General features: G+C 36.7%; 1 protein-coding gene across 3 annotated transcripts in view; it reads right to left on the reverse strand.

Annotated features, from left to right (window-relative positions):
- The window catches only part of TMEM135 (transmembrane protein 135), a gene marked incomplete at both ends in the record, with an annotated part of 235,009 nt that overhangs the window by 180,323 nt on the left and 29,419 nt on the right, over positions 1-25,267 (reverse strand). For 2 of the 3 annotated variants that reach the window (XM_079707603.1, XM_079707601.1), the window contains 2 exons: positions 10,210-10,302; positions 19,453-19,580. In XM_079707603.1, coding sequence (XP_079563729.1) covers positions 10,210-10,302; positions 19,453-19,580 — 221 coding nt within the window. Of the gene's footprint in view, positions 1-10,209; positions 10,303-19,448; positions 19,581-25,267 lie in introns of all 3 variants that reach the window. The other variant, XM_079707602.1, reaches the window with a different exon arrangement.

A 25,267-nucleotide genomic window follows, 5' to 3' on the forward strand; every position in this document is an offset into this window, starting at 1 on the left:
ATTTTTCTTCAGCAACCATGGGATAATACTTATAAAGAAGCCAAACTTAAAATTCTGATCAGGTCTTCAAAACAGTAAATCCACTCCAATTAATATTTAGAACAGGCCATAATCTAGAACCAATTTTCTATGACTACCTACTGTCTATGAATAAAACACTAGTGCAATAGCTCACTTAAAAAAATAAAATAAGAAAACTTAAAAAAAAAATAGTGTACTACCAAGTGTAAACGGAGAATAGGAAATAAACTAGTAACCAAAATTGAAGTTATCACCTCACTTCTAGGAAACCTCTTTATGCCTTAAGAAGTTATAGCTTTTAATATCAATAACACAATTTTATTTTAGAATTATTATGGTATTTAAACAAATGTTGGTCTTCAAAGAAAATTTTGACTTTTTTGAAACTAAAATTGTAAAGATAAGACCTAGACTAATACATCAACAGAAAAAAATTGAGAAATCAACAAAACACACATATATATGAGAAAATGGTATATGACAAGAAGCATTCCAAATCAGTGGAAAAAGAATGGACTACTGAACTCCTGGTGCCAGAGTAACTGACTATTGGCTAGCAAAAAAAGAAAGAAAGAAGGTGGGGGGGGCAGGGAGGGAGAGGAGAGGAGAAGAAAAAAGAAAGGAAAGGGGAAAAAAAAATTCTATAATAAGTAGCCTCTAAGATGGACCTAAACATATTTCTACATTTTGGGATGTGATAATATTAACACTAAGAAGCTATAAAGTTAAAAATATATAATGTAGCCTGTAGAGCAAGCACACACACGAAAGAAAAATATTTTAAAAAGAAATACATAGAAATGGAATTCTAAAAAAAAAAATCATTCTTCCAGTTTCCAGTTTCCATGTAGGGAGCTTGGAAGTGATCACTTAGTCCTAACACCAAGTAAAAAGCTCAACAAACTGAAAAGTTAACATCCACAAGAAAAGTAAGGTCACACTGCAAACTGCTGCCCGCAAAATTGGACAGACTGCAGGCAGATACAGAGAATTACAACTTAACAGAGAACAGACTCACAAGCTGAAACCTCGGAGGGAATGAGAGCCAGTAGAGGAAAGCCTGCACTGTAATTGATAAATAGCAGGCGGTTCCGCGTGGAAGTTAAAAATTATAGAGGTATCAAGTCTTAAGGGGGCCCCACACTTTTTTGAGTTTTACCTCCAGGAGCTTGAATAGTTTCTCACAGTAAATAGCAGAGAAAAATCCCATTGTACTTCCAAGTAGGGGGAGGGGAAAAGTAACCATTTTGAAATAAACCAGAGCACTGGCTGCCCTCAGGGGAAACTAGTTAAACAGAGCCTAACCTGCTGGGGTATTATGACAGCCTAACTCACCTGGGGAAGGAAAATACCCAACTCCAGGTGGCTCTAGAATTCCACATGGAGGAAGGAAAAAACCCAACTCCAGCACACTCTAACCATCCTGCCCCACCAAGGGGGAGGGGGAAAATTGAGAAACACTTGTAAAGTTCACAGTCCACAGGCATATGCTCATTGGAAGGCTGAAACCGAGTCAAAAGACTATAGAACTCTTCCCTTCCCCACACAACTCACCACCACATTACAAAAGGCCTATTTACAGCAATTCCGTTTACCTGGTACATCATGTCCGGCTAACAAGAAAAAATTACAAGGCATACCAAGAGGCAAAAGACACAAATTGGGGCTTCCCTGGTGGCACAGTGGTTGAGGGTCCACCTGCTGATGCAGGGGACGCGGGTTCGTGCCCCTGTCCGGGAAGATCCCACATGCCACGGAGCGGCTGGGCCCGTAGGCCATGGCCACTGAGCCTGCATGTCCGGAGCCTGTGCTCCACAACGGGAGAGGCCACAGCAGTGAGAGGCCCGCGTACCGAAAAAAAAAAAAAAAAAAAAAGACACAAATTGAAGAGGCAGAGAAAGTATGAGAACCAGACATGGCAGGGACGTTGGAATTATCAGATCAGGAATTTAAGACAACAATGATTAATATGGTAAGGGCTCTAAATGGATAAAGTAGACAGAATATAAGAACAGATGAGCAATATAAGCAAAGAGACAGAGATCCTAAGAAAGAACCATAAAGAAAAGGACTATGACAGAAATGAAGAATGCCTTTGATGGGATTATTAGTGGACTGAACACAGCTGAGGAAAAAAATCTCTTAGCTATAGGATCTATCAGTAGAATCCTCAGAAACTGAAAAGCAAAGAGAACAAAGACTGAAAAAAAACAGAAGAGAATATCCAAGGATTGTGGGGTAATTACAAAAGGTATAACATATGTGTAATGAGTATAGCAGAAGAAGAAGAAAGAGAGAAAGGAACAGAAGAAATATTTGAAACAATGATGACTCAAAAATTTCCCAAATTAATGTCAGACACTGAACCATAGATCCAGGAAGCTCAGAGAACATCAAGCAGGAAAAATGCCAAAACAAAACTATACCCAGGCATATCTTATTCAAACTACAGAAAATCATAGATAAATAAAAATCCTTAAAGAAAAACACAGCTTACCTACAGAGGAACAAAGGTAAGAATTACATCTGGGGCTTCCCTGGTGGCGCAGTGCTTGAGAGTCCGCCTGCCAATGTAGGTGACACAGGTTTGTACCCGTGGAGCGGCTAGGCCCGTGAGCCATGGCCGCTGAGCCTGTGCGTCCGGAGCCTGTGCTCCACAACGGGAGAGGCCACAACAGTGAGAGGCCCACGTACCACAAAAAAAAAAAAAAGAATTACATCTGACTTCTCCTCAGAAACCATGCAAACAGGAGAGTGGAGTGAAATACTGAAAGCATTGAGAGGAAAAAAAAACACCAACCTAGAATTCTGCACCCTGTAAAATTATCCTTCAAAAGTGAAGGACAAATAAAGATTTTACTAGACAAACAAAATTGAGAGAATCTGTTGCCAGTAGACCTGCTCTGCAAGAAACGTTAAATGTTCTCTAGAGAGAAGAAAAATATGAGTCAGAAACTCATCTACATAAAGAAAGGTAGAGCATCAAATAAGATATGAGTGAAGGTGATTTTTTTAATTTTATTTTTCTTATTTTTAATTGTTCAAACAGATAACAATTTTTCAAAATAATAGCAACAATGTATATTTGATTATGTATGTATATATCGTGTGTGTGGTGTGTGAGTATGTGTGTGTGTGGTAATTATGCTTATAAGTGAAGTGAATGACAACAATGATACAAAGGACAGGAGGAAGGAATTTGGGCTATTTTGTTATTATAAGATACTCTCATTACCTATGAAGGGGTACAGTATTATTTGAAAGTGGACTTGGATTAGTTGTAAAGATGTACTGTAAAAACTAAGGCAACCACTAAAAAAAGTAAAAAAAAAAAAAGTATAACTGATATGTTAAGAAAGAAGAGAAAATGGAACCACGTATAACGTTCAGTTAAAACCACAAAAGGCAGAATGAGAGTGGAAGACAAAAATGAGAACAAAGAACAAAGGCAACAAAGAGAAAAAGTCATGAATATGGTAGAAATTAATCCAACTATATCAATAATCACTTTGAATGTCAATGGTCTAAATACAATAATTAAAAGACAGATTGTCAGAGTTGATCCCAAAACATAACCCAACTATATGTCATCTACAAGAAACCCACTTTAAACATATAGACACATAGAGATTAAAATAAGTAAGCATATGAAAAAATGCTCCACAAAATACATATATCATCGAGGAAATGCAAATTAAAACAACAATGAGATACCACCACACATGTATTAAAATGGCCAAAATTCAGAACACTGATAACACTAAATGCTGGTGAAGATGTAGAGCAACAAGAATTCTCATTCATTGCTAGTGGGGATACAAAACGACCCAGACACTTTGGAAGACAGTTGGCAGTTTCTTACAAAATTAAATATACTCTTACCAGATGATCCAGCAATCATACCCCTTAGTAATTATCTAAAGCAGCTGAAAATTTATGTCTACACAAAAACCCACACACGGGGTGGGTTTTATAGCAGCTTTATCCATAATTACCAAAACTTGGAAGCAACCAAGATGTCTGTCAGTAGGTCAATGGATAAATAAACTGTGGTACATCCAGACCATGGAATATTATTCAGTTCTAAAAAGAAACAACCTATCAAGCCATGAAAAGACATGGAGGAAGCTTAAATGCATATTACTAAGTAAAAGAAGGCAATCTGAAAAGCCAACATACTGTATGACTCCAACTATATGACATTCTAGAAAAAATAAAACTATGGAGGGCTTCCCTGATGGCACAGTGGTTGAGAGTCCACCTGCCGATGCAGGGGACACGGGTTCGTGCCCCAGTCCGGAAGGATACCACATGCCGCGGAGCGGCTAGGCCTGTGAGCCATGGCCGCTGAGCCTGCGCGTCCGGAGCCTGTGCTCCGCAATGGGAGAGGCCACAACAGTGAGAGGCCCACGTACCGTAAAAAAAAAAAAAAAACTATGGAGACAGTAAAAAGACCAGTGGTGCTAGGGGTTGAGGGGAGAGAGGGATTAATATGCAAGCACAGAGGAACCGAGAAAGATAAAAAGGAGAAAAAAAACAGTAATAAAACAGTAGACTTAATCTAGCTATAACATAATACATCAAATATTAATGGACAAAATAATCTAATTAAAAGGCAAAAATTAGCAGAATAAATTTTAAAAACCAAGACCGAACTATATGCTATCTGCCAAAAATACACTTTAAAGACAGAGGTGCTTGAAATTAATTGGAAAGAAAATATATACAATGCAAACACTAAGAGAAGGCTGGAGTGGTTATATTAATAACAAATAAAATAGAAATCAGAACAAAGGGAATTATCTGAGCTATAGAGGAACATCTTATATTGATAAAATATTCAATTTATCATGAAAAATATGACAATTATAAATGTGTATATACTAATAAAATCATCACAGAAACTGATAGCATTAAAGAGATAAACAGACAAATCCAGAACCACAGTTGGAGATTTTAACACCTTTCAGCAAATGATAAAACTAGACAAAAATTTCAGTAATGATATAGATCAGTAGTTTTCAAAAAAGGAGGGATTTGTCCCATGGGGAACATATTTTCCATGGAAACATTATTTGTTGTCTCAATTTGGTGGGGAGGGGAAGGGAGGGCTAATTGTATGCATGAGTACAATGCACAAGACAGCCCTCCCCAAAAACAAAGAATTATCGGCCCAAAACATGTCAATAGTGCCAAGATTGAGAACCCCTGCTAGATATGAAGAACTACATCACTTTGACCTTGTTGATATTTTTAAAATACTAGAATCAGACTAAAATAAATCACAAGAAAACCACATGATCATATCAACCAATCCAGAACAGACATTTGACAAAATACCCATTCATGATGAAGGCTCTCGGCAAAACTAGGAAAACATGTAAACTTCCTAAACTTGATAAAAAGCATCTTAAAAAAACACCCGACAGCTAACATTATACTTAAAGGTGAAAGACTGGATTCCTTTCCCCTAAGATCAAGAACAAGGAAAGGACGTACCAACACAATAAAGCAAGAAAAGGAAATAAAAGATATACAGACTGGAAATGTAAAAATAAAACTGTCCCTATTTGCAACAACATAATTTTCTATGTCAAAAATCTCAAAGACTATGGAAAAAGACTCCTGGGACTAATAAGTGAATTCAGCAAGGTCCCATGAATCAAGATCACACTCAAAAACCAATCATACTTCTATGTTGTAGCAACAAACATGTGAAAAGTGATATTAAAAACGTAATACCCCCTTACCTCACATCATAGATAAAAATTTCAACTCAAAATGGATCAAAGACCCAAGTACAAGAACTAAAACTATAAAAGTCTTAAAAGAAAACATAGGGGTAAATCTTTGTGACCTTAGATTTGATAATGGCTTCTTAAATATGACACAAAAACACAAGAAAAGAATACATAAATTGGACTTCATCAAAACTTAAAACATATGTACTTCAGAGGACATGATCAAGAATATAAAAAAACAAGTCACTGGGGGCTTCCCTGGTGGCGCAGTGGTCGAGAGTCTGCCTGCCGATGCAGGGGACGCGGGTTCGTACCCAGGTCCGGGAAGATCCCACATGCCACCGAGTGGCTGGGCCCGTGAGCCATGGCTGCTGAGCCTGCGCGTCCGGAGCCTGTGCTCCGCAACGGGAGAGGCCACAGCAGTGAGAGGCCCACGTACCGCAAAAAAAAAAAAAAAAAAAAAAGTCACTGAACGGGAGAAAATATTTGCAAATCATATATCCGATAAGAGACTTGAACCTAGAATATCTAAAGAACTCTTACAAATTAATAATAAAAAGATAAATAACCCAATAAAAAACAGGCAAAGGATCAAAACAGACATTTCTCCAAAGAAGATGTACAAATGGCTAGTGAGTACATGGAAAGTTGCTCAACACCATTAGTCATCTTGGAAATGCAAATCTAAACCACACCTTAAATACTACTTCACACTCTCTAGGACGACCTTAATCAGAAAGACATATAATTACAAGTGTTAGCGAGGATGTGAAGAAACAAGATCCCTTACTGCTGGAGAAAATGAAAAATGGTGCAACAACTTCACTAAACACTTTGGCAGTTCCTCAAATGGTTAAGCAGAGTTACCATGAGCCAGCAATAACAAAGAGGCCCTTTCATCTTCTTAAGCTCACTACTAAATAATTCTTATATCAAAAGAGAAAAATAAACTAAAATTATAGAATTTCTAGAAAATGATGATCATGTAAACACTACATGTTAGAATCTCTGGGATACAATTATAGCAGTGGTCAGAAGAAAATTCATAGCCTTAAATACTTATATCAATAGACTTAAAGAATGAAAATAAATAAAGCCTGAAACTAAAAAGATTTTTAAAAGGAAAGCAAATTAGCCAAAAAAAGTAGAAGGAAAAACAATGAAAGCAAGAACTGAATTAGAAAACCAAAAAACAGAACTAATAAATAAGACGATTCATTGAAAAGCAAAATCAGCAAAATTACTAGCTAAAAATAATAAAAAATAAATAACAAATTGAGAAATAACCATTGAAAACATAAAATTCAACCAAATCATAACAGACTACTTTGTACAAGCTCCATGCAAATATAAAAATCTTTATAAAATAGATAATTTCTGGGAAATGGAAAATTTGTAAGAGATGGATAACTTTCTAACTATTAGAGAAAGTTACTAAAACTCTTTCTCTATTGAGTGACTTGAAAGTTTAAACAGACCAAGTACCACAGAGGAAACTGATAACTTTTTCTAAGAACTACCACACCCAAAAGAGTCACCATGGCCAGGAGGTTTCACAGAGGAATAGACCAAATACTCAAAGGCCAGAAAATTCACTGTTACTTAAACTATACCAGAGAAAGGGGGGAAAAATGAAAACTTGTGAAATATTTTATAAGGTAAATATGACACTGATAACTAAACTTGATAAAGAATACACACACACTTAACTAGCCAATTTCACAAACAGCGATGTCACAATCAACTGAGGTTCATTCCAGCCAAGCAAGGGTTGTGGAATGTCAGGAAATCTATTCATCTAATTAACCAGAAATAACAGATTCATTGGAAAGATCTGGCAATTACCACTTTAATCACATATTCAAACTTTGAACTACTTAGAACTATGGACCTTCTGATGGCCTCAGCATCATCTATGAAGTAAATTCTTACCAAGAATGTTTAATCCAAATCTAATCAAGTCTTTCACTGAACTTCAAGTTTACAGGAAATACCAATTAAACAATTCCATGAGGAACAATTTCAGGCAAAACCAGAAATGTTTTACACACAACAAGACCACTGCCCTGGTCACGTCAGTAAGTCAACGCTGTGGGGGAAAAAAAGTGGGGAGGTTAAACTACATTAAGAGGAAATAAAGAAATATAACACCATACATCAACTGTGACTAGATTCTGGTTCAAAAAAAGGCATTTTAGGGCTTCCCTGGTGGTGCAGTGGTTGAGAGTCCGCCTGCCGATGCAGGGGACATGGGTTCATGCCCCGGTCTGGGAAGATCCCACATGCCGCGGAGCGGCTAGGCCCGTGGGCCATGGCTGCTGAGTCTGAGCGTCCGGAGCTTGTGCTCCGCAAAGGGAGAGGCCACAACAGTGAGAGGCCCGCGTACCACAAAAAAAAAAAAAAAAAAAAGCATTTTAGGACAATATGGACAAGATGGTAATCAGGAATGACTGCTAATTTTCTTATGTGTGATAATAGTGTTGTAATTATGTAGGAAAGTACCCTTATTTTAGAACATGCATTCTAAAGTATTTAGGAGTAAAATGTCATGATGTCTACACTTCTATATGGTTCATACACACACACAATACCACACATACATAGACATATAATCACATACAAATAAAGTAAAAATGGTAAAATGTTGGGGCTTCCCTGGTGGCGCAGTGGTTGAGAGTCCGCCTGCCGAGGCAGGGGACACGGGTTTGTGCCCCGGTCCGGAAGGATCCCACATGCCGCAGAGTGGCTGGGCCCGTGAGCCATGGCCGCTGAGCCTGTGCGTCTGGAGCCTATGCTCCACAATGGGAGAGGCCACAACAGTGAGAGGCCCGTGTAACGCAAAAAAAAAAAAAAAGGTAAAATGTTAACAACTGTTGGCTCTAGGTGATCGTTACACAGGTGTTCATTTCAACATTTCCTGTTGAAAAGTAGGCAAATAACTTCAAAAATGCCACCTTATTATTCAAGTGCTAAAAAATAAATTGAAGCAAACTTCATTTAAAGCATCTTTAAAGTTTCATATATGAGTACATACTTTGAAATCATATTTCCAAAACCAATATTTAGATTTTTAAATTGATCAGAAAGTTACAATCACCAGAACAAGGCTCTCATTACTTACGGGCAAAAAACCAATAAAAATACTTAACACACTTACCATGTGTCAGGCACTCTTCTAAGCATGCTTACATAAGTAACTCACTTAATTCTCTGAATAACCATGTGAGTAGATTATCACTACCTCCATTTTTCAAGTAAGGAATAAGCCATAGACGTCACACAATAAGTGGCGGAGCCAGTCTCCCAAGCCAGATTTTATAGCTCCAGAATCCACACTTTTTAACAACTATTCTGTACTGTCCTCTCAGGTGGGGTAACCTATGTTTCTAGCAATACTGACGATTTTCCTGGGGTTATAACAACCTTTGATTTTAGTAATTTTAATAATCTAAAAGTATCATCAAACAGAGAATCACAAAAATTTAGATACTATTACATTTACAAGAATGCATTAAAATGGCTTCAGGTGGTTTAAGGAAATATTTAGTCACCTAACAAGATCTATCTATAGTCTTACTAGGGGATGGATGATTATAACAAACATCTTCATAAACTGAAAGATGATCCCATCTTGATTAATATACATGACCGTATCTTTATTCTCTGGGATAAAGATGGAATCAAAGCAGTTCTCAACAATAAAAATAATTATCCCTGAAATGGCAAATATTCTTTTATGCAAAATGTTTAACTTCATCAGTTTACCTGACTGAAAAACTTATATAACAGTTTGTAGCATTTTGTAGAAATCTTACTGTTCTACGTGGAACATTTTCAAGTTGATAAAAATGAAAATTTTTTTTAAATGAGAAGATATCTTAAAAATAATAATTGATTTAATAGAGGTTAATGAGCCTGAAGCAAATTACAGATCTAAATGATAAAAGAAAACTACTGTTATTTTCTTAGCTGTGATAATTGTATTGCACTTATGGAAAAGATCTTTAATTAGAATTTACGCAAGCCATGTTTTAGTTTGACACATCAGAGAACCCTCTAATTTTTTAGTAAACAAAGACTAATGGGCATTGTTACTATATAATGTCAATCTTTATTTTTTATAGGCTTAAAAACTTAAATAATATAAGTATAAAATTAAATTTTCCATCAAATATTGGGTTGGCCAAAAAGTTCGTTCAGTTTTAAGTAAAAATAAAAGACATTTTTCATTTTCACCAAGAACTGTATTGAACAACATATTCCCTAACCAAACAAACTTTTTGGCCAGCCCAATATTTGCAAGACTGAAAACTATATGTAGAAATATTTCTCCTCCCTGGACCATGATAAACAGTAAGCAAAAAAAAAAAAAAAAAAAAAAAATCTCTAGTTGTGATGGTGGACAGTAAATCAGTTCTATTAAATATGTAGGTATGTAAAAGTTTACCTGCTTTTTCTCTCAATTAGAATGGCCACATAAGAAGCTGGCAAAGCGGCACCAAAGCCGGGACTCCATGAGTAGAATTTTCCAAGTATCTTCCTGAAATTGAAATTTGGAATGATTATATGAAATTTCTAGTCGGTCATTTCAGTTATTACACATAGAAGTTCCCCTTCTCAGTTCACCCTCTATCTAAATGTCCCACAGCACCTCAAATTCAGCATGTCCAAAACCAAACTCATGATCTTTCTCCCTCATCTCCATGAACCTGTTCTTTCTCTTCTCTTTTCCTAGGTTAATGATATTAACAACTACTTATCCACCTATGTGTGACACTTTGAGACATCCTTGGCTTCACCTTCTTCCATATCCCATACATGAAATCATCCCCTTAAATACTTCCATGTACAATTTATCTCTCAAATTCCTCTCCAACCTACTGCCCTTGCCTCAGTTATGTCCCTCACCATCTCTTCTTCAGGCTACTACAATAGCAAACTAATAGGTATCTCTCCTTCCAATAATTTAATCTGTTATACTCATTCAGACAGTCCCTGGATCCAACATTGTTGACTCTGCAAACCTTCTATGTTCTCAATTTCCTATCTACCAAACGGGAATAAATGTATTATCTATCTCATAGAGTTGTTATGATGGCTACATGAGATATTTCCCAGCACCATGCATGACACATAGGAAGTACTCAGAAAATGTTAGCTATTATTACCATTATTACTATTGTTATCACTGCTACTATTTTTTCATTATGGCTCTTTTTTTTGTTTGTTTGTTTTTGGCGTATGGGGGCCTCTCACTGTTATGGCCTCTCCTGTTGCGGAGCACAGGCTCCGGACACGCAGGCTCAACGGCCATGGCTCATGGGCCCAGCCGCTCCGCAGCATATGGGATCTTCCCGGACCGGGGCACAAACCCGTGTCCCCTGAATCAGCAGGCGGACTCTCAACCACTGCGCCACCAGGGAAGCCCTATGGCTCTTTTTTTATTGAAGTATAGCTGATTTACAATGTTGTGTTAGTTTCAGGTATATAGCAAAGAGATTCAGTTATATATATATATATTTTTTCTTTTCTTTTCAGATTCTTTTCCCTTACAGGCTATTACAAAATATTGAGTATAGTTTGCTGTGCTACACAGTAGGTCCTTGTTGGTTCTCTATTTTATATATAGTATTGTGTGTGTATGTTAATCCAAACTCCTAATTTACCCCCACCCTTCCCCTTTGGTAACCATAAATTTGTTTTCTATGTCTGCGGGTCCATTTCTGTTTTGTATATAGGTTCATCTGTATCATTTTTTTTCAACTATTACTATTTTTTAATACATGATAGATATTCAAAAAATGTCTCTCCTTTTTTCCTTCTACAACCCTGGTTAAGTTTTTTCTTACATCCCTTACTAAAGTATTTTACATTTTTTACTTATATGTGTATATAAAATTTCTTATTTACTAAAATATATCCCTTGGGAGAAAGAATCTGCATACTGTGTCACAAATTATAAATGCCATTGGGTTGGGTTTTTAAAGAGAAAAAAAAAGAAATCTGGAGATATTAGGAAGATTCTTTTTTCCTTTCAAAGACAATTTGTTCCTAAGAAAGGGAGAAACAAAAAAATTATAAGAAATTATCTGAACAAAGTTGGTCAACTGCTAAATGATGTATTACAGGAAAAAATATATGCTATGTACATACAGATAAGGATAAAAAATCAGATGAAATTTTCTTTTTAACTGAAGCTTAGCTTTAAAAATATTAGAAAACATACATATAACATGGGTATTTCTGCAATGGACATCAGAAACTTTCTGCCTAAGAAAACTGGAAGTGATTCTCCCTCCAACATAAAATACACAAAGAACTTAACAAGTTACTGAATATAAACATTAAAGGAAAATAATTGAGTGAGTCAGTTATAGGAGGAACACAGATGTTACCTTATTATAAGTATTTTATGTCTCCAAAACTTAACCAAAAGCTTCATAGAACATAAATATGCTGCAAGACCAATTTATTATTATTGCAATTTTTAAAACCTAATTATCTTATAACTCTATTTTTAGAGTTTTAACAAGCACTAGAAACTTTCCAGAGACTACGTGGTAAAGAGTTTCTTACACAGATTTTTCAGGTCAATTTAAAGGCATGACTTATTCAATAGTATAAACTTTATCAATTACTAAATGTTTATAAATATTAATGTTCTTAAGGCAAAAATCTATAGAAGACATTTGGAAATTATATTTCTTTTTTTTTTAAAGGATAAAATTATTATTCAATTTATTATTCCCTATATACAAAAAACTAGTTTGGTAGAACATTAAAAGCTTTCACTTTTAGGGCTTCGCTGGTGGCGCAGCGGTTGAGAGTCCACCTGCTGATGCAGGGGACATGGGTACGTGCCCCAGTCCGGGAAGATCTCACATGCTGCGGAGCAGCTAGGCCCGTGAGCCATGGCCGCTGAGCCTGCACGTCCGGAGCCTGTGCTCCACAATGGGAGAGGCCACAACAGTGAGAGGCCCGCGTACCGCAAAAAAAAAAAAAAAAAAAAGCTTTCACTTTTAGACTGAGAATGATTCATAGCTCCCCATAATTCCCACTTCTAGTTAACACTGTACTGGAGATCTTAGCAAGTACAATAATGCAAGAAAAATAAATACAAGGTATAAGAATTCAGAAAGGAAGAAATATTGTTCTTATTAAATTATGAGCATTTTTCTCCTTATTAGTAATCAGTTTAATACACATCAGTGAATACATGTCAACCCCAATTTCCCAATTCATCATACCACCACCCCCACTCCCCCCGCCGCTTTCCCCCTTTGGTGTCCATATGTTTGTTCTCTACATCTGTGTCTCAATTTCTGCCCTGCAAACCAGTTCATCTGTACCATTTTTCTAGGTTCCACACATATGCGTTAATATATGATATTTGTTTTTCTCTTTCTGACTTACTTCACTCTGTATGACAGTCTCTAGATCATCCACGTCTCAACAAATGACCCAATTTCGTTCCTTTTTATGGCTGAGTAATATTCCATTGTATATATGTACCACATCTTCTTTATCCATTCGTCTGTCCATGGGCATTTAGGTTGCTTCCATGACCTGGCTATTGTAAATAGTGCTGCAATGAACATTGGGGTGCATGTGTCTTTTGGAATTATGGTTTGCTCTGAGTATATGCCCAATAGTGGGATTGCTGAGTCATATGGTAATTCTATTTTTAGTTTTTTAAGGAACCTCCATACTGTTCTCCATGGTGGCTGTATCAATTTATATTCCCACCAACAGTGCAAGAGGGTTCCCTTATCTCCATACCCTCTCCAGCATTTGTTGTTTGTAGATTTTCTGATGATGCCCATTCTAACTGGTGTGAGGTGATACCTCATTGTAGTTTTGCTTTGCATTTCTCTAATAATTAGTGATGTTGAGAAGCTTTTCATGTGCTTCTTGGCCATCTGTATGTCTTCTTTGGAGAAATGTTTACTTAGGTCTTCTGCCCATTTTTGGATTGGGTTGATTTTTTTTTAATATTGAGCTGCATGAGCTGTTTATATGTTTTGGAGATTAATCTTTTCTCCATTGATTCGTTCGCAAGTATTTTATCCCATTCTGAGGGTTGTCTTTTTGTCTTGTTTATGGTTTCATTTGCTGGGCAAAAGCTTTGAAGTTACATTAGATCCCATTTGTTTATTTTTGCTTTTACTTCCATGACTCTAGGAGGCTGATCAAAAAAGATCTTGCTGTGATTTACGTCAAGGAGTGTTCTTCCTACGTTTTCCTCTAACAGTTTTATGGTGTCCGGTCTTACATTCAGGTCTCGAATCCATTTTGAGTTTATTTTTATGTATGGTGTTAGGGAGTGTTCTAATTTCATTCTTTTACATGTAGCTGTCGAGTTTTCCCAACACCACTTTTTGAAGAGACTGTCTTTTCTCCATTGTATATGCTTGCTTCCTTTGTCATAGATTAGTTGACCATAGGTGCATGGATTTATCTCTGGGCTTTCTATCTTGTTCCATTGATCTACATTTCTGTTTCTGTGCCAGTATCATATTGTCTTGATTACTATAGCTTTGTAGTATAGTCTGAAGTCAGGGAGTCTGATTCCTCCAGCTCAATTTTTTTCCCTCAAGACTGCTTTGGCTATTCAGGGTCTTTTGTGTCTCCATACAAATTTTAAGATTTTTTGTTCTAGTTCCGTAAAAAATGCCATTGGTAATTTCATACGAATAGCATTGAATCTGTAGATTGCTTTGGGTAGTATAGTCATTTTCACAATATTGATTCTTCCACTCCAAGAACATGGTATATCTCTCCATCTGTTGGTATCATCTTTAATTTCTTTCATCAGTGTCTTATAGTTTTCTGCATACAAGTCTTTTGTCTATTTTGTCTCCCTAGGTAGGTTTCTTCCTAGGTATTTTATTCTTTTTGTTGCAATGGTAAATGCGAGTGTTTCCTTAATTTCTCTTTCAGATTTTTCATCATTAGTGCATAGGAATGCAAGAGATTTCTGTGCATTAATTTTGTGTCCTGCAACTTTACCAAATTCATTGATTAGCTCTAGTAGTTTTCTAGTGGCATCTTTAGGATTCTCTACGTATAGTATCATGTCATCTGCAAACAGTGACAGTTTTACTTCTTCTTTTCCAATTTGTATTTCTTTTTCTTCTCTGACTGCCGTGGCTAGGACTTCCAAAACTATGTTGAATAATAGTGGTGAGAGTGGACATCCTTGTCTTGTTCCTGGTCTTAGAGGAAATGCTTTCAGTTTTTCACCACTGAGAATGATGTTTGCTGTGGGTTTTTCATACATGGCCTTTATTATGTTGAGGTACGTTCCCTCCATGCCCACTTTCTGGAGAGTTTTTATCATAAATGGGTGTTGAATTTTGGCAAAAGCTTTTTCTGCATCTATTGAGATGATCATACGGTTTTTATCCTTCAATTTGTTAATATGGTGTATCACATTGATTGATTTGCATATATTGAAGAATCATTGCATCCCTGGGATAAATTCCACTTGATCATGGTGTATGATCTTTTTAATGTGTTGCTGGATTCTGTTTGCTAGTATTTTGTTGAGGATTTTTGCATCTATATTCATCAGTGATATTGGTCTGTAATTTTCTTTTTTGGCAGTATCTTTGTCTGGTTTTGGTATCAGGGTGATGGTGGCCTCATAGAATGAGTTTGGGAGTATTCCTTCCTCTGCAATTTTTTGGAAGAGTTTGAGAAGCATGGGTGTTAGCTCTTCTCGAAATGTTTGATAGAATTCACATGCGAAGCAATCTGGTCCTGGACTTTTGTTTTTTGGAAGATTTTTAATCACAGTTTCAATTTCATTGCTTGTGATTGGTCTGTTCATATTTTCTGTTTCTTCCTGGTTCAGTCTTGAAAGGTTATACCTTTCTAAGAATTTGTCCATTTCTTTCAGGTTGTCCATTATATCAGCATACAGTTGCTTGTAGTAGTCTCTTAGGATGCTTTCTATCTCTGCAGTGTCTGTTGTAACTTCTCCTTTTTCATTTTTAATTTTATTGTTTTGAGTCCTCTCCCTCTTTTTCTTGATGAGTCTGGCTGATGGTTTATCAATTTTGTTTATCTTCTCAAAGAACCAGCTTTTAGTTTTATTGATCTTTGCTATTGTTTTCTTTGTTTCTATTTCATTTATTTCTGCTCTGATCTTTATGATTTCTTTCCTTCTGCTAACTTTGCGTTTTGTTTGTTCTTCTTTCTCTAGTTCCTTTAGGTGTAAGGTTGGATTCTTTATTTGAGATTTTTTTTGTTTCTTGAGGTAGGCTTGTACAGCTATAAACTTCCCTCTTAGAACTCCTTTTGCTGTATCTCATAGGTTTTGGATCATCATGTTTTCATTGTCATTTGTCTTTAGGTATTTTTTTGATTTCCTCTTTGATATCTTCGGCGATCTCTTGGTTATTTAGTAACATATTGTTTAGCCTCCACATGTTTGTGTTTTTACAGTTTTTTCCCTGTAATTCATCTCTAATCTTATAGCGTTGTGGTCAGAAAAGAAGCTTGATATGATTTCAATTTTCTTAAATTTACTGAGGCTGGATTTGTGACCCAAGATGTGATCTATCCTGGAGAATGTTCCGTGTGCACTTGAGAAGAAAATGTAATCTGCTGTTTCTGGATGGAATGTCCTATAAATATTAATTAAACCTTTCTGGTCTATTGTGTCATTTAAAGCTTCTGTTTCCTTATTTATTTTCATTTTGGATGATCTGTCCATTGGTGTAAGTGAGGTGTTAAAGTCCCCACTATTATTCTGTTACGGTCTATTTCCTTTTAGAGCTGTTAGCAGTTGCCTTATGTATTGAGGTGCTCTTATATTGGGTGCATATATAATTGTATCTTCTTCTTGGATTGATCCCTTGATCATTATGTAGTGTCCTTCCTTGTCTCTTGTAATATTCTTTATTTTATTTTAAAGTCTATTTTATCTGATATGAGTATTGCTACTCCAGCTTTCTTTTGATTTCCATTTGCATGGAATATCTTTTTCCATCCTCTCACTTTCAGTCTGTATGTGTCCCTAGGTCTGATGTGGGTCTCTTGTAGACAGCATATATATGGGTCTTCTTTTTGTATCCATTCAGTGAGCCTGTGTCTTTTGGTTGGAGCATTTAATCCATTCACGTTTAAGGTAATTATCAGTATGTATGTTCCTATTACCATTTTCTGAATTGTTTTGCATTTGTTTTTGTAGGTCCTTTTCTTCTCTTGTGTTTCCCACTTAGAGAAGTTCCTTTAGCATTTGTTGTAGAGCTGTTTTGGTGGTGCTGAGTTCTCTTAGCTATTGCTTGTCTGTAAAGCTTTAGATTTCTCCATTGAATCTGAATGAGATCCTTGCCAGGTAGAGTAATCTTGGTTGTAGGTTCTTCCCTTTCATCACTTAATCATGCCACTCCCTCCCGGCTTGTAGAGTTTCTGCTAAGAAATCAGCTGTTAATCTTAAGGGAGTTCCCTTGTATGTTATTTGTCATTTTTCCCTTGCTACTTTCAATAATTTTTCTTTGTCTTTTTGTCAGTTTGATTAGTATGTGTCTCAGGGTGTTTCTCCTTAGGTTTATCCTGTATGGGACTCTCTGCGCTTTGTGGACTTGGGTGGCTATTTCCTTTCCCATGTTAAGGAAGTTTTCAATTATAGTCTCTTCAAATATTTTCTCTGGTCCTTTCTCTCTCTCTTCTTCTTCTGGGACCCCTATGATGTGAATGTTGTTGCATTTAATGTTGTACCAGAGGTCTCTTAGGCTGTCTTCATTTCTTTTCATTCTTTCTTTATTCTGTTCTGCAGCAGTGAATTCCACCTTTCTGTCTTCCAAGTCACTTATCCGTTCTTCTGCCTCAGTTATTCTGCTATTGATTCCTTCTAGTGTAGTTTTCATTTCAGTTATTGTATTGTTCATCTCTGTTTGTTTGTTCTTTAATTCTTCTAAGTCTTTGTTAAACATTTCTTGCATCTTCTCGATCTTTGCCTCCATTCTTTTTCCAAGGTCCTGGATTATCTTCACTATCATTATTCTGAATTCTTTTTCTGGAAGGTTGCCTATCTTCGCTTCATTTAGTTGTTTTTCTAGGGTTTTATCTTGTTCCTTCATCTGGTACATAGCCCTCTGCCTTTTCATCTTGTCTATCTTCCTGTGAATGTGGTTTTTGTTCCACAGGCTGCAGGATTGTAGTTCTTCTAGCTTCTGCTGTCTGCCCTCTGGTGGATGAGGCTATTTAAGAGGCTTGTGCAAGTTTCCTGATGGAAGGGACTGGTGGTGGGTAGAGCTGACCTTTGCTCTGGTGGGCAGAGCTCAGTAAAACTTTAATCCGTTTGACTGCTGATGGGTGGGGCTGGGTACCCTCCATGTTGGTTGTTTGGCCTGAGGCAACCCAACACTGGAGCCTACCCAGGCTCTTTGGTGGGGCTAATGGCAGACTCTCAGAGGGCTCACACCAAGGAGTACTTCCCAGAACTTCCGCTGCCAGCGTCCTTGTCCCCACAGTGAGACACAGCCACTGCCTGCCTCTGCTGGAGACCCTCCAACACTAGCAGGTCGGTCTGATTCAGTCTCCTATGGGTTCACTGCTCCTTCCCCTGGGTCCCCATGCACACACTACTTTGTGTGTGCCCTCCAAGAGTGGAGTCTGTTTCCCCTAGTCCTGTTGAAGTCCTGCAATCAAATCCCACTAGCCTTCAAAGTCTGATTCTCTAGGAATTCCTCCTCCCGTTACCAGACTCCCAGGTTGGGAAGCCTGACGTGGGGCTCAGTACCTTCATGCCAGTGGGTGGACTTCTGTGGTATAAGGGTTCTCCAGTCTGTGAGTCACCCACCCGGCAGTTATGGGATTTGATTTTACTGTGACTGCGCCCCTCCTACCGTCTCATTGTGGCTTCTCCTTTGTCTTTGGATGTGGGGTATCTTTTTTGGTGAGTTCCAGTGTCTTTCTGTCAATGATTGTCCAGCAGCTAGTTGTGATTCTGGTGTTCTCGCAAGTGGAAATTATATTTCTAATTGCAGTTAAAATTTACCTGCAGAATTATTTTGGGTAATACTAACTGGGGAACATTAATAGTAATATAATGTGAAGTTAGTTTTTAAACTTGACAAATTAAATAAACTAGTTTGGGTTTCAACAATGTGTGGGGGAAAAGATAAAAAGTAAACATATAATAAACAGGCTAAGTATATCATAGCACTAAAAACTGAATTCTAACTGCATGTATATTGTATGAAGCATGTGACACAGATAATGCACTGCATCAGGACCAAAAGTTTCATCAGTAGGATATACCAGAAATTTTACAGATAAACACGAGCATTTCATAGTCCTTTTGAAGTCCATTCACTGCATACAGACCTAAGCAATATCATGGACAGTTGCTTTGAATTCCTAATCTATGAAACTGAAAAGTTAAGAAATTCTCATTAACAAGTCAGTAAGTGTAGTGGGCCTCAGAAAATGTATGATACATTAAAGCACTTTTGCTATATAATCACAGAAATAATTTGAAGTATATATTACATTTTTAGGCCAAGAGGCCCACAACTCCTGGTTTTACAAGCATTCTTTGAGATAAATAAATGTCATTTCACAGAGAGAAAAAAAATACACAAGCAGTGACCTGCACAACATTTATATAAACATCTGTTTGTTTCAGTTTCAACAAAGGAATTTGTATTAACCACCAGTTGTGATTATGTGTACCAACCTTAAAATGCAAAAGAAAGCCATAAACAAGGCCCCATTAGCAGTCAGAAATGAAGCAGATTGTAGGATCTCAGGGAGCAGTTTGTGTAAATAATAATCTAATTTTCGTTTCCGGAGAATTGCTGCAATCTGGAAAAAAAAAATAAAAAAAGGCTCTTTTGTTTAATATAACCAACTTTTCCCACTTAAGTTAGTTCTTATGTGGAAGATATTGAAATAATAGCATGTATTTAAAAATTAAAGTAAAAACTCTGGTATTTTACTGGCTCCTCCATGAAAATTCAATTTCTGGGACAGAAGACACTTTAATTTATTTAAAGTGTAATGGGTAAATAAACACCTAGAGATTACAACATGGATCATATGATAAATAACCTCCAAACATTGAGATAAATATTTATAATGACTTTAAAAGTTTTAAACTGGGGCTTCCCTGGTGGCACAGTGGTTAAGAATCTGCCTGCCAATGCAGGGTACAAGGGTTCGAGCCCTGGTCCGGGAAGATCCCACATGCCGCGGAGCAACTAAGCCCGTGCGCCACAACTACTGAGCCTGCACTCTAGAGCCCATAAGCCACAACTACTGAGCCCATGTGCCACAACTACTGAAGCCCACATGCCACAACTACTGAGGCCCACGTGCCTGGAGCCCATGCTCCACAGTAAGAGAAGCCACTGCAGTGAGAAGCCCACACATGGCAAGGAAGAGTAGCCCCCACTCGCAGCAACTAGAGAAAGCCCACGTGCAGCAACAAAGACGCAACGCAGCCAAAAATAAATAAAATTTAAAAAAAGTTTTATACTGAAAAATAAAATATATGTTTAAATGGAAAAAATAAAGTCCAATCAAATAGAAATTGAATGCTAAAACAAAACTACATTACAGATACTATCAGCCTGGATATTAGAAAACTTCAATGATAAAAACCAGAGAAATTCATTCATTCAGTTTCACTGAGAAGGGGATATTAGGTAGATTAGGAAGAACAGTATAATTCTCACAGGTCACCAGGAAGAAATGCTTTTCTATCATAATTAAACAATATATCAAAGGAACAAAAGTTAAGGGGACAGAATTAGGGAATGAGGGAGGGAATGTAAGAAAGGGCAAGACTGACTTGAGAAAAGGAAGACCAGAGAACTCTGCATTCACTTTTCACCATTCTAGACCTAACAGCTTCCCTATGGTCAGGGATCAACAAATCTAATGGCCTCTTCTCAGTTCTTTTCTTACTCTACCCCTTAGAAGCCTCTGATAATTTCCTACTTCGTTCAATTAAACAAACTGTTATTAAGAATTATGCCATACACAGGAAAAACAACAATGAATAAGATCTAATCCTTGCCTTCAAGGAACATAAAAACTTGATAGGGAAATAGATATATAAACAATAAACTACAATAAGGCAGTGTGGTAAATGCTATACTAGAAGAAGGAGAAACTGCTATAGAAATACATATTAGGGAATAACCAAAAAGGAGATGGGACTGGACAGGTAATAATGCCTGGAAGATGATCTTGACAAATAGGTAAAACTTTGACAAAAGAGAAGTTTCTATGGTTTCTGTGACTTCATTGTTTTCATTCTCCCATGATATCTCTAAGTGCTATTCCTTTGTTAGCATTTCTTCCTCGAATCTCTACTCATTCTATATACAATCTCTCCCACAGCATCATCTATCATGTCAAAGTAGGAATTCCAATATAACCCCTTCTAATTTTTTTTTTTCATATTTGGCTGCATTGGGTCTTCGTTGTTGCACACAGGCTTTCTCTAGTTGCAGCGAGCGGGGGCTACTCTTCATTGTGGTGCACAGGCTTCTCATTGCGGTGACTTCTCGTTGCGGAGCACAGGCTCTACGTGCACAGGCTTCAGTAGTTGCAGCACGTGGGCTCAGCAGTTGCAGCACATGGGCCCTAGAGTACACAGGCTTCAGTAGTTGTTGCTAACGGGCTCTAGAGCACAGGCTCAGTAGCTGTGGCACACAGGCTTAGCTACTCTGGGTATGTGGCATCTTCCCAGGCCAGGGATCAAACCCATGTCCCCTGGATTGGCAGGCAGATTCTTAACCACTGCACCACCGGGGAAATCCCTCCCCTAAATTCTTAATGCATACTTCAAATGTCTATTGGACATGTCAATAAAAACATACCACAGACATCAAAAAAAAAAGAATGTCCAAAGTAGAACTTATTATACTTCCCAAAAATGCGTTTATTTCTGAGTTTCTAACCTCAAGTAATAGTACCACATCCACCCAATTACTTAGAAACAAAATGTTGGTGTCATTTTCAATTACTCCCTGGATCCTCAACCATCTCCTCAGTTCTAATAGTCTCCTAGTATCTTCAGGATTTAGAATGTAATGTCTCTTTCATTTTAGACTCAACAATGGGCAGAATATGGTACTCTGTTATATATTCAAGTAGTTACAGAAAAAAATCCCCTCTGTTCCTGGAAAGAAAAAAACAAAACTGTCCCTATTTGCAGATAACCTGATTGTCTACACAGAAATTCCCAAGCAAGTTACATACAGACACACACACACCTCCTAGAACTCATAATGCAGTTTAGCAAAGGCAAAGGATATAAGATAAACATACAAAAGTTATTTGTATTTCTATATAAAAAAATGAATACATGGACAACAAAATTTAAAATACAATAGCATTTATAACTCCTCAAAAAACGAAATACTTAAGGAAAAATCTACAACACTTGAATATGACATGTATACTGAAAGACGCACAATGCTGATGGAAGAAATCAAAGAACAGATTAATAAATGTTCATAGATAGGAAGACTCAACACGGTAAAAATGTCAATTTTCCCCCAAAGCAATATACAGGTTTAACACAATTTCTATTACAATTCCAGAAAAGGTTTTGTAGATGTGGACAAGATTATACTGAAATTTATATAGAAAAGCAAAGGAACTATAAGAGCTAAAACAACTTTGAAAAAGTGATTAAATGGGAGGAATGAGTCTACCCAATTACAAGACTTATTATATAGCTACAACAATCAGGTTTTGTGATATTGGCAAAAGGATAGACAAATAGATTAATGAAATAGAATAGAGAACCTAGATATAGATCCACACAAATATATCCAACTGATTTTTGACAAGGTACAATGGCAATTTCATAGAGGAAAAATAGCTATTTCAACAAATTGTGCTGGAGCAAATAGATATCCACAGGCAAAAAAAAAAAAAAATTAATCACAGCCAAAGTCTCACAGTTTATACACACTTTATACAAAACTTAATTCAAAATGTATCAGAGACATAAATCTAAAACATAAAACTACAAAACGTTTAGGGGAATATAAAAATCAGGGAAAATCTTAGGGATCTAAGGCTAGGCAAAAGCTCAATTCATAAAAGGAAAAATTATAAATTACACTTCAGAATTGAAACTTTTTCTCTGTGAAAGACCTGTTAAGAATAAAAACCCTAGCTACAGAATGGGAGAAAATACTTGTAAACTACACAGCCAGCAAACAACTAGTATCTAGAATATAGAAGGAAATCTCAACACTCAACAGTAAACAAATGAACAATCCAATTAGAAAATACAAATGATATGAACAGATATTTCACTGAAGAGAATACGCAAATGGAAGATAAGCATATTAGCCATTAAGGAAAAGCAAATTAAAACCACAATGAGCTATCACCATAGAACTGTCAGAATGATTAAATTTTAAAATACTGGAAACACCAAATTCTGACAGGGATACAGAGAAACTGGATCTCTCATGCATTTGTTGGGGGAAATGTGAAATGGCAAAAGCATTCTGAAAAAGTCTGACAGTTTCTATAAAAACTAAACAAGCAACTATCATATGACCCAGCAATTGCAGTCCTGAATGTTTATCCTAGAAAAATGAAAACGTATGTTCACCCAAAATTTGTACACAAATGTTTATAGCAGCTTTGCTTGTAATAGTCAATAAATGGAAACAACTCCTATGTCCTTTAAGAGATGAATGGTTTAAAAAACTGAGGTGTGGGCTTCCCTGGTGGCGCAGTAGTTGAGAGTCCGCCTGCCGATGCAGGGGACACGGGTTTGTGCCTCGGTCTGGGAAGATCCCACATGACGCGGAGCGGCTGGGCCCGTGAGCCATGGCATGTCCGGAACCTGTGCTCCATAATGGGAGAGGCCACAGCAGTGAGAGGCCCGCGTATCGCAAAAAAAAAATTTAAAAATTTAAAAAATTAAAAACTGAGGTGTATCCATACCATGGAATACCATTTAGCAATAAACAGGAACAAGCTAGTGATACACGATACAATACTGATGAATTTCCAGAGAATTATGCTGAATGAAAAAAGCTAATCCCAAAAGACTACATACTATACTATTCCATTTACATAACACATAAAATGACAAATTTATAGAAATAAAGAATAAATTAATGGTGACCAGGGGTTAAGAGGAGGTGGGTAGGTGGAAGGGGTGGGTATTGTTATAAAAGGGCACAAGGGATCCTTGTGTTGATGGAAATGTCCTGTATATTGACTATATCAACGGCAATTATTTTGGTTGTGATATTTTACTATCATTTAGCAGGATGATACCACTGGGAGAAACCAGATAAGGAGCACAGGGAATCTATTATTTCTTACAACTGCATAAGAATCTACAATTATCTCAAAATTAAAAGTTCAATTTAAAAAAAAGCAGTCATCAACACAGCCAATGGGCATATGAAATATGCTTAGCATCACTAGTATTCAGAAAACTGCACAATAAAATATCACTACACACACACACCAGAATGTCTAAAACAAGGAGAAATGACAATGCAAAGCACTGTCGGGAATGAAGTAACTAGAACTTCACACATTGCTGGTGGGAATGTAAAACTGCATACTTACTTCAGAAAACTGTTATTATCTAATGAAACTAAAAGTCCACTTATCCTATGATCCAGCAGTTTCACTCCTAGGTATATATCCAAGAGAAATAACTGCTTATTTCCATCAAAAGTCATATTCATAACACTATCTGTAATTACAAATACTGCGAAACACCTAAATGTCCACTAACAGTAAGGTAGATAAATTCTACATATTTGCAGTATTGGTAAATCATGCTGTACAGTCTACTGTAAGAAACAGGGGAAATCTGACACAACACATGGGAAGTAACCTAAGACCTTATCAACACTGTGCTGTAACCCAGAGCTTCCAACCAGGGTTTACAAGTGGCCAAAAGACTGATCCTCTCAACAGTCTGGGTAGCCAGGCCAGGACTAGGGTAACAGAGCCAGGTGATAATCATCTCTGTTTTCCCTAGTGTGCCACACAATTATTATCATTGTCTATGTACATCACAGCATGCTATAGTGTGAAAAAAAGATTAGAAGCACTGATCTAACCAAATAACATAAAAGTAACTGTACTAGCCATGTAGGAATTGTAAGGGCACAGGCACACATGTATAAAATCATTATCAGACATCATCCAACAACTTCACAAACATCATATTGTATAGCAAAAAATGTTGCAGTGTTCATATGCTTTTTACCAAGTAATTCCATGTCAATAAATTCCTTATGAATTTTCCAAATATGCATACCAACATTTAGCTCAACATCAAAGTATATAATAATACTATGATTATTAAAATATATATTTGTATTTATTTATTTACATTCATATAGCTTTTGAAGACAATATAATGACCAGGAAAAAAATGAATGAAAATACTTAAAGTGATAAGACAGACTACAAAACAATATTTTCTAATGGACATATGGAACAAACACTAGAACATTATGAACTGGTTATCTTGGTAATAGATT

This window comes from Hyperoodon ampullatus (genome assembly GCF_949752795.1).
Source record: "Hyperoodon ampullatus genome assembly, chromosome: 7".
Taxonomy (NCBI): domain Eukaryota; kingdom Metazoa; phylum Chordata; class Mammalia; order Artiodactyla; family Ziphiidae; genus Hyperoodon; species Hyperoodon ampullatus.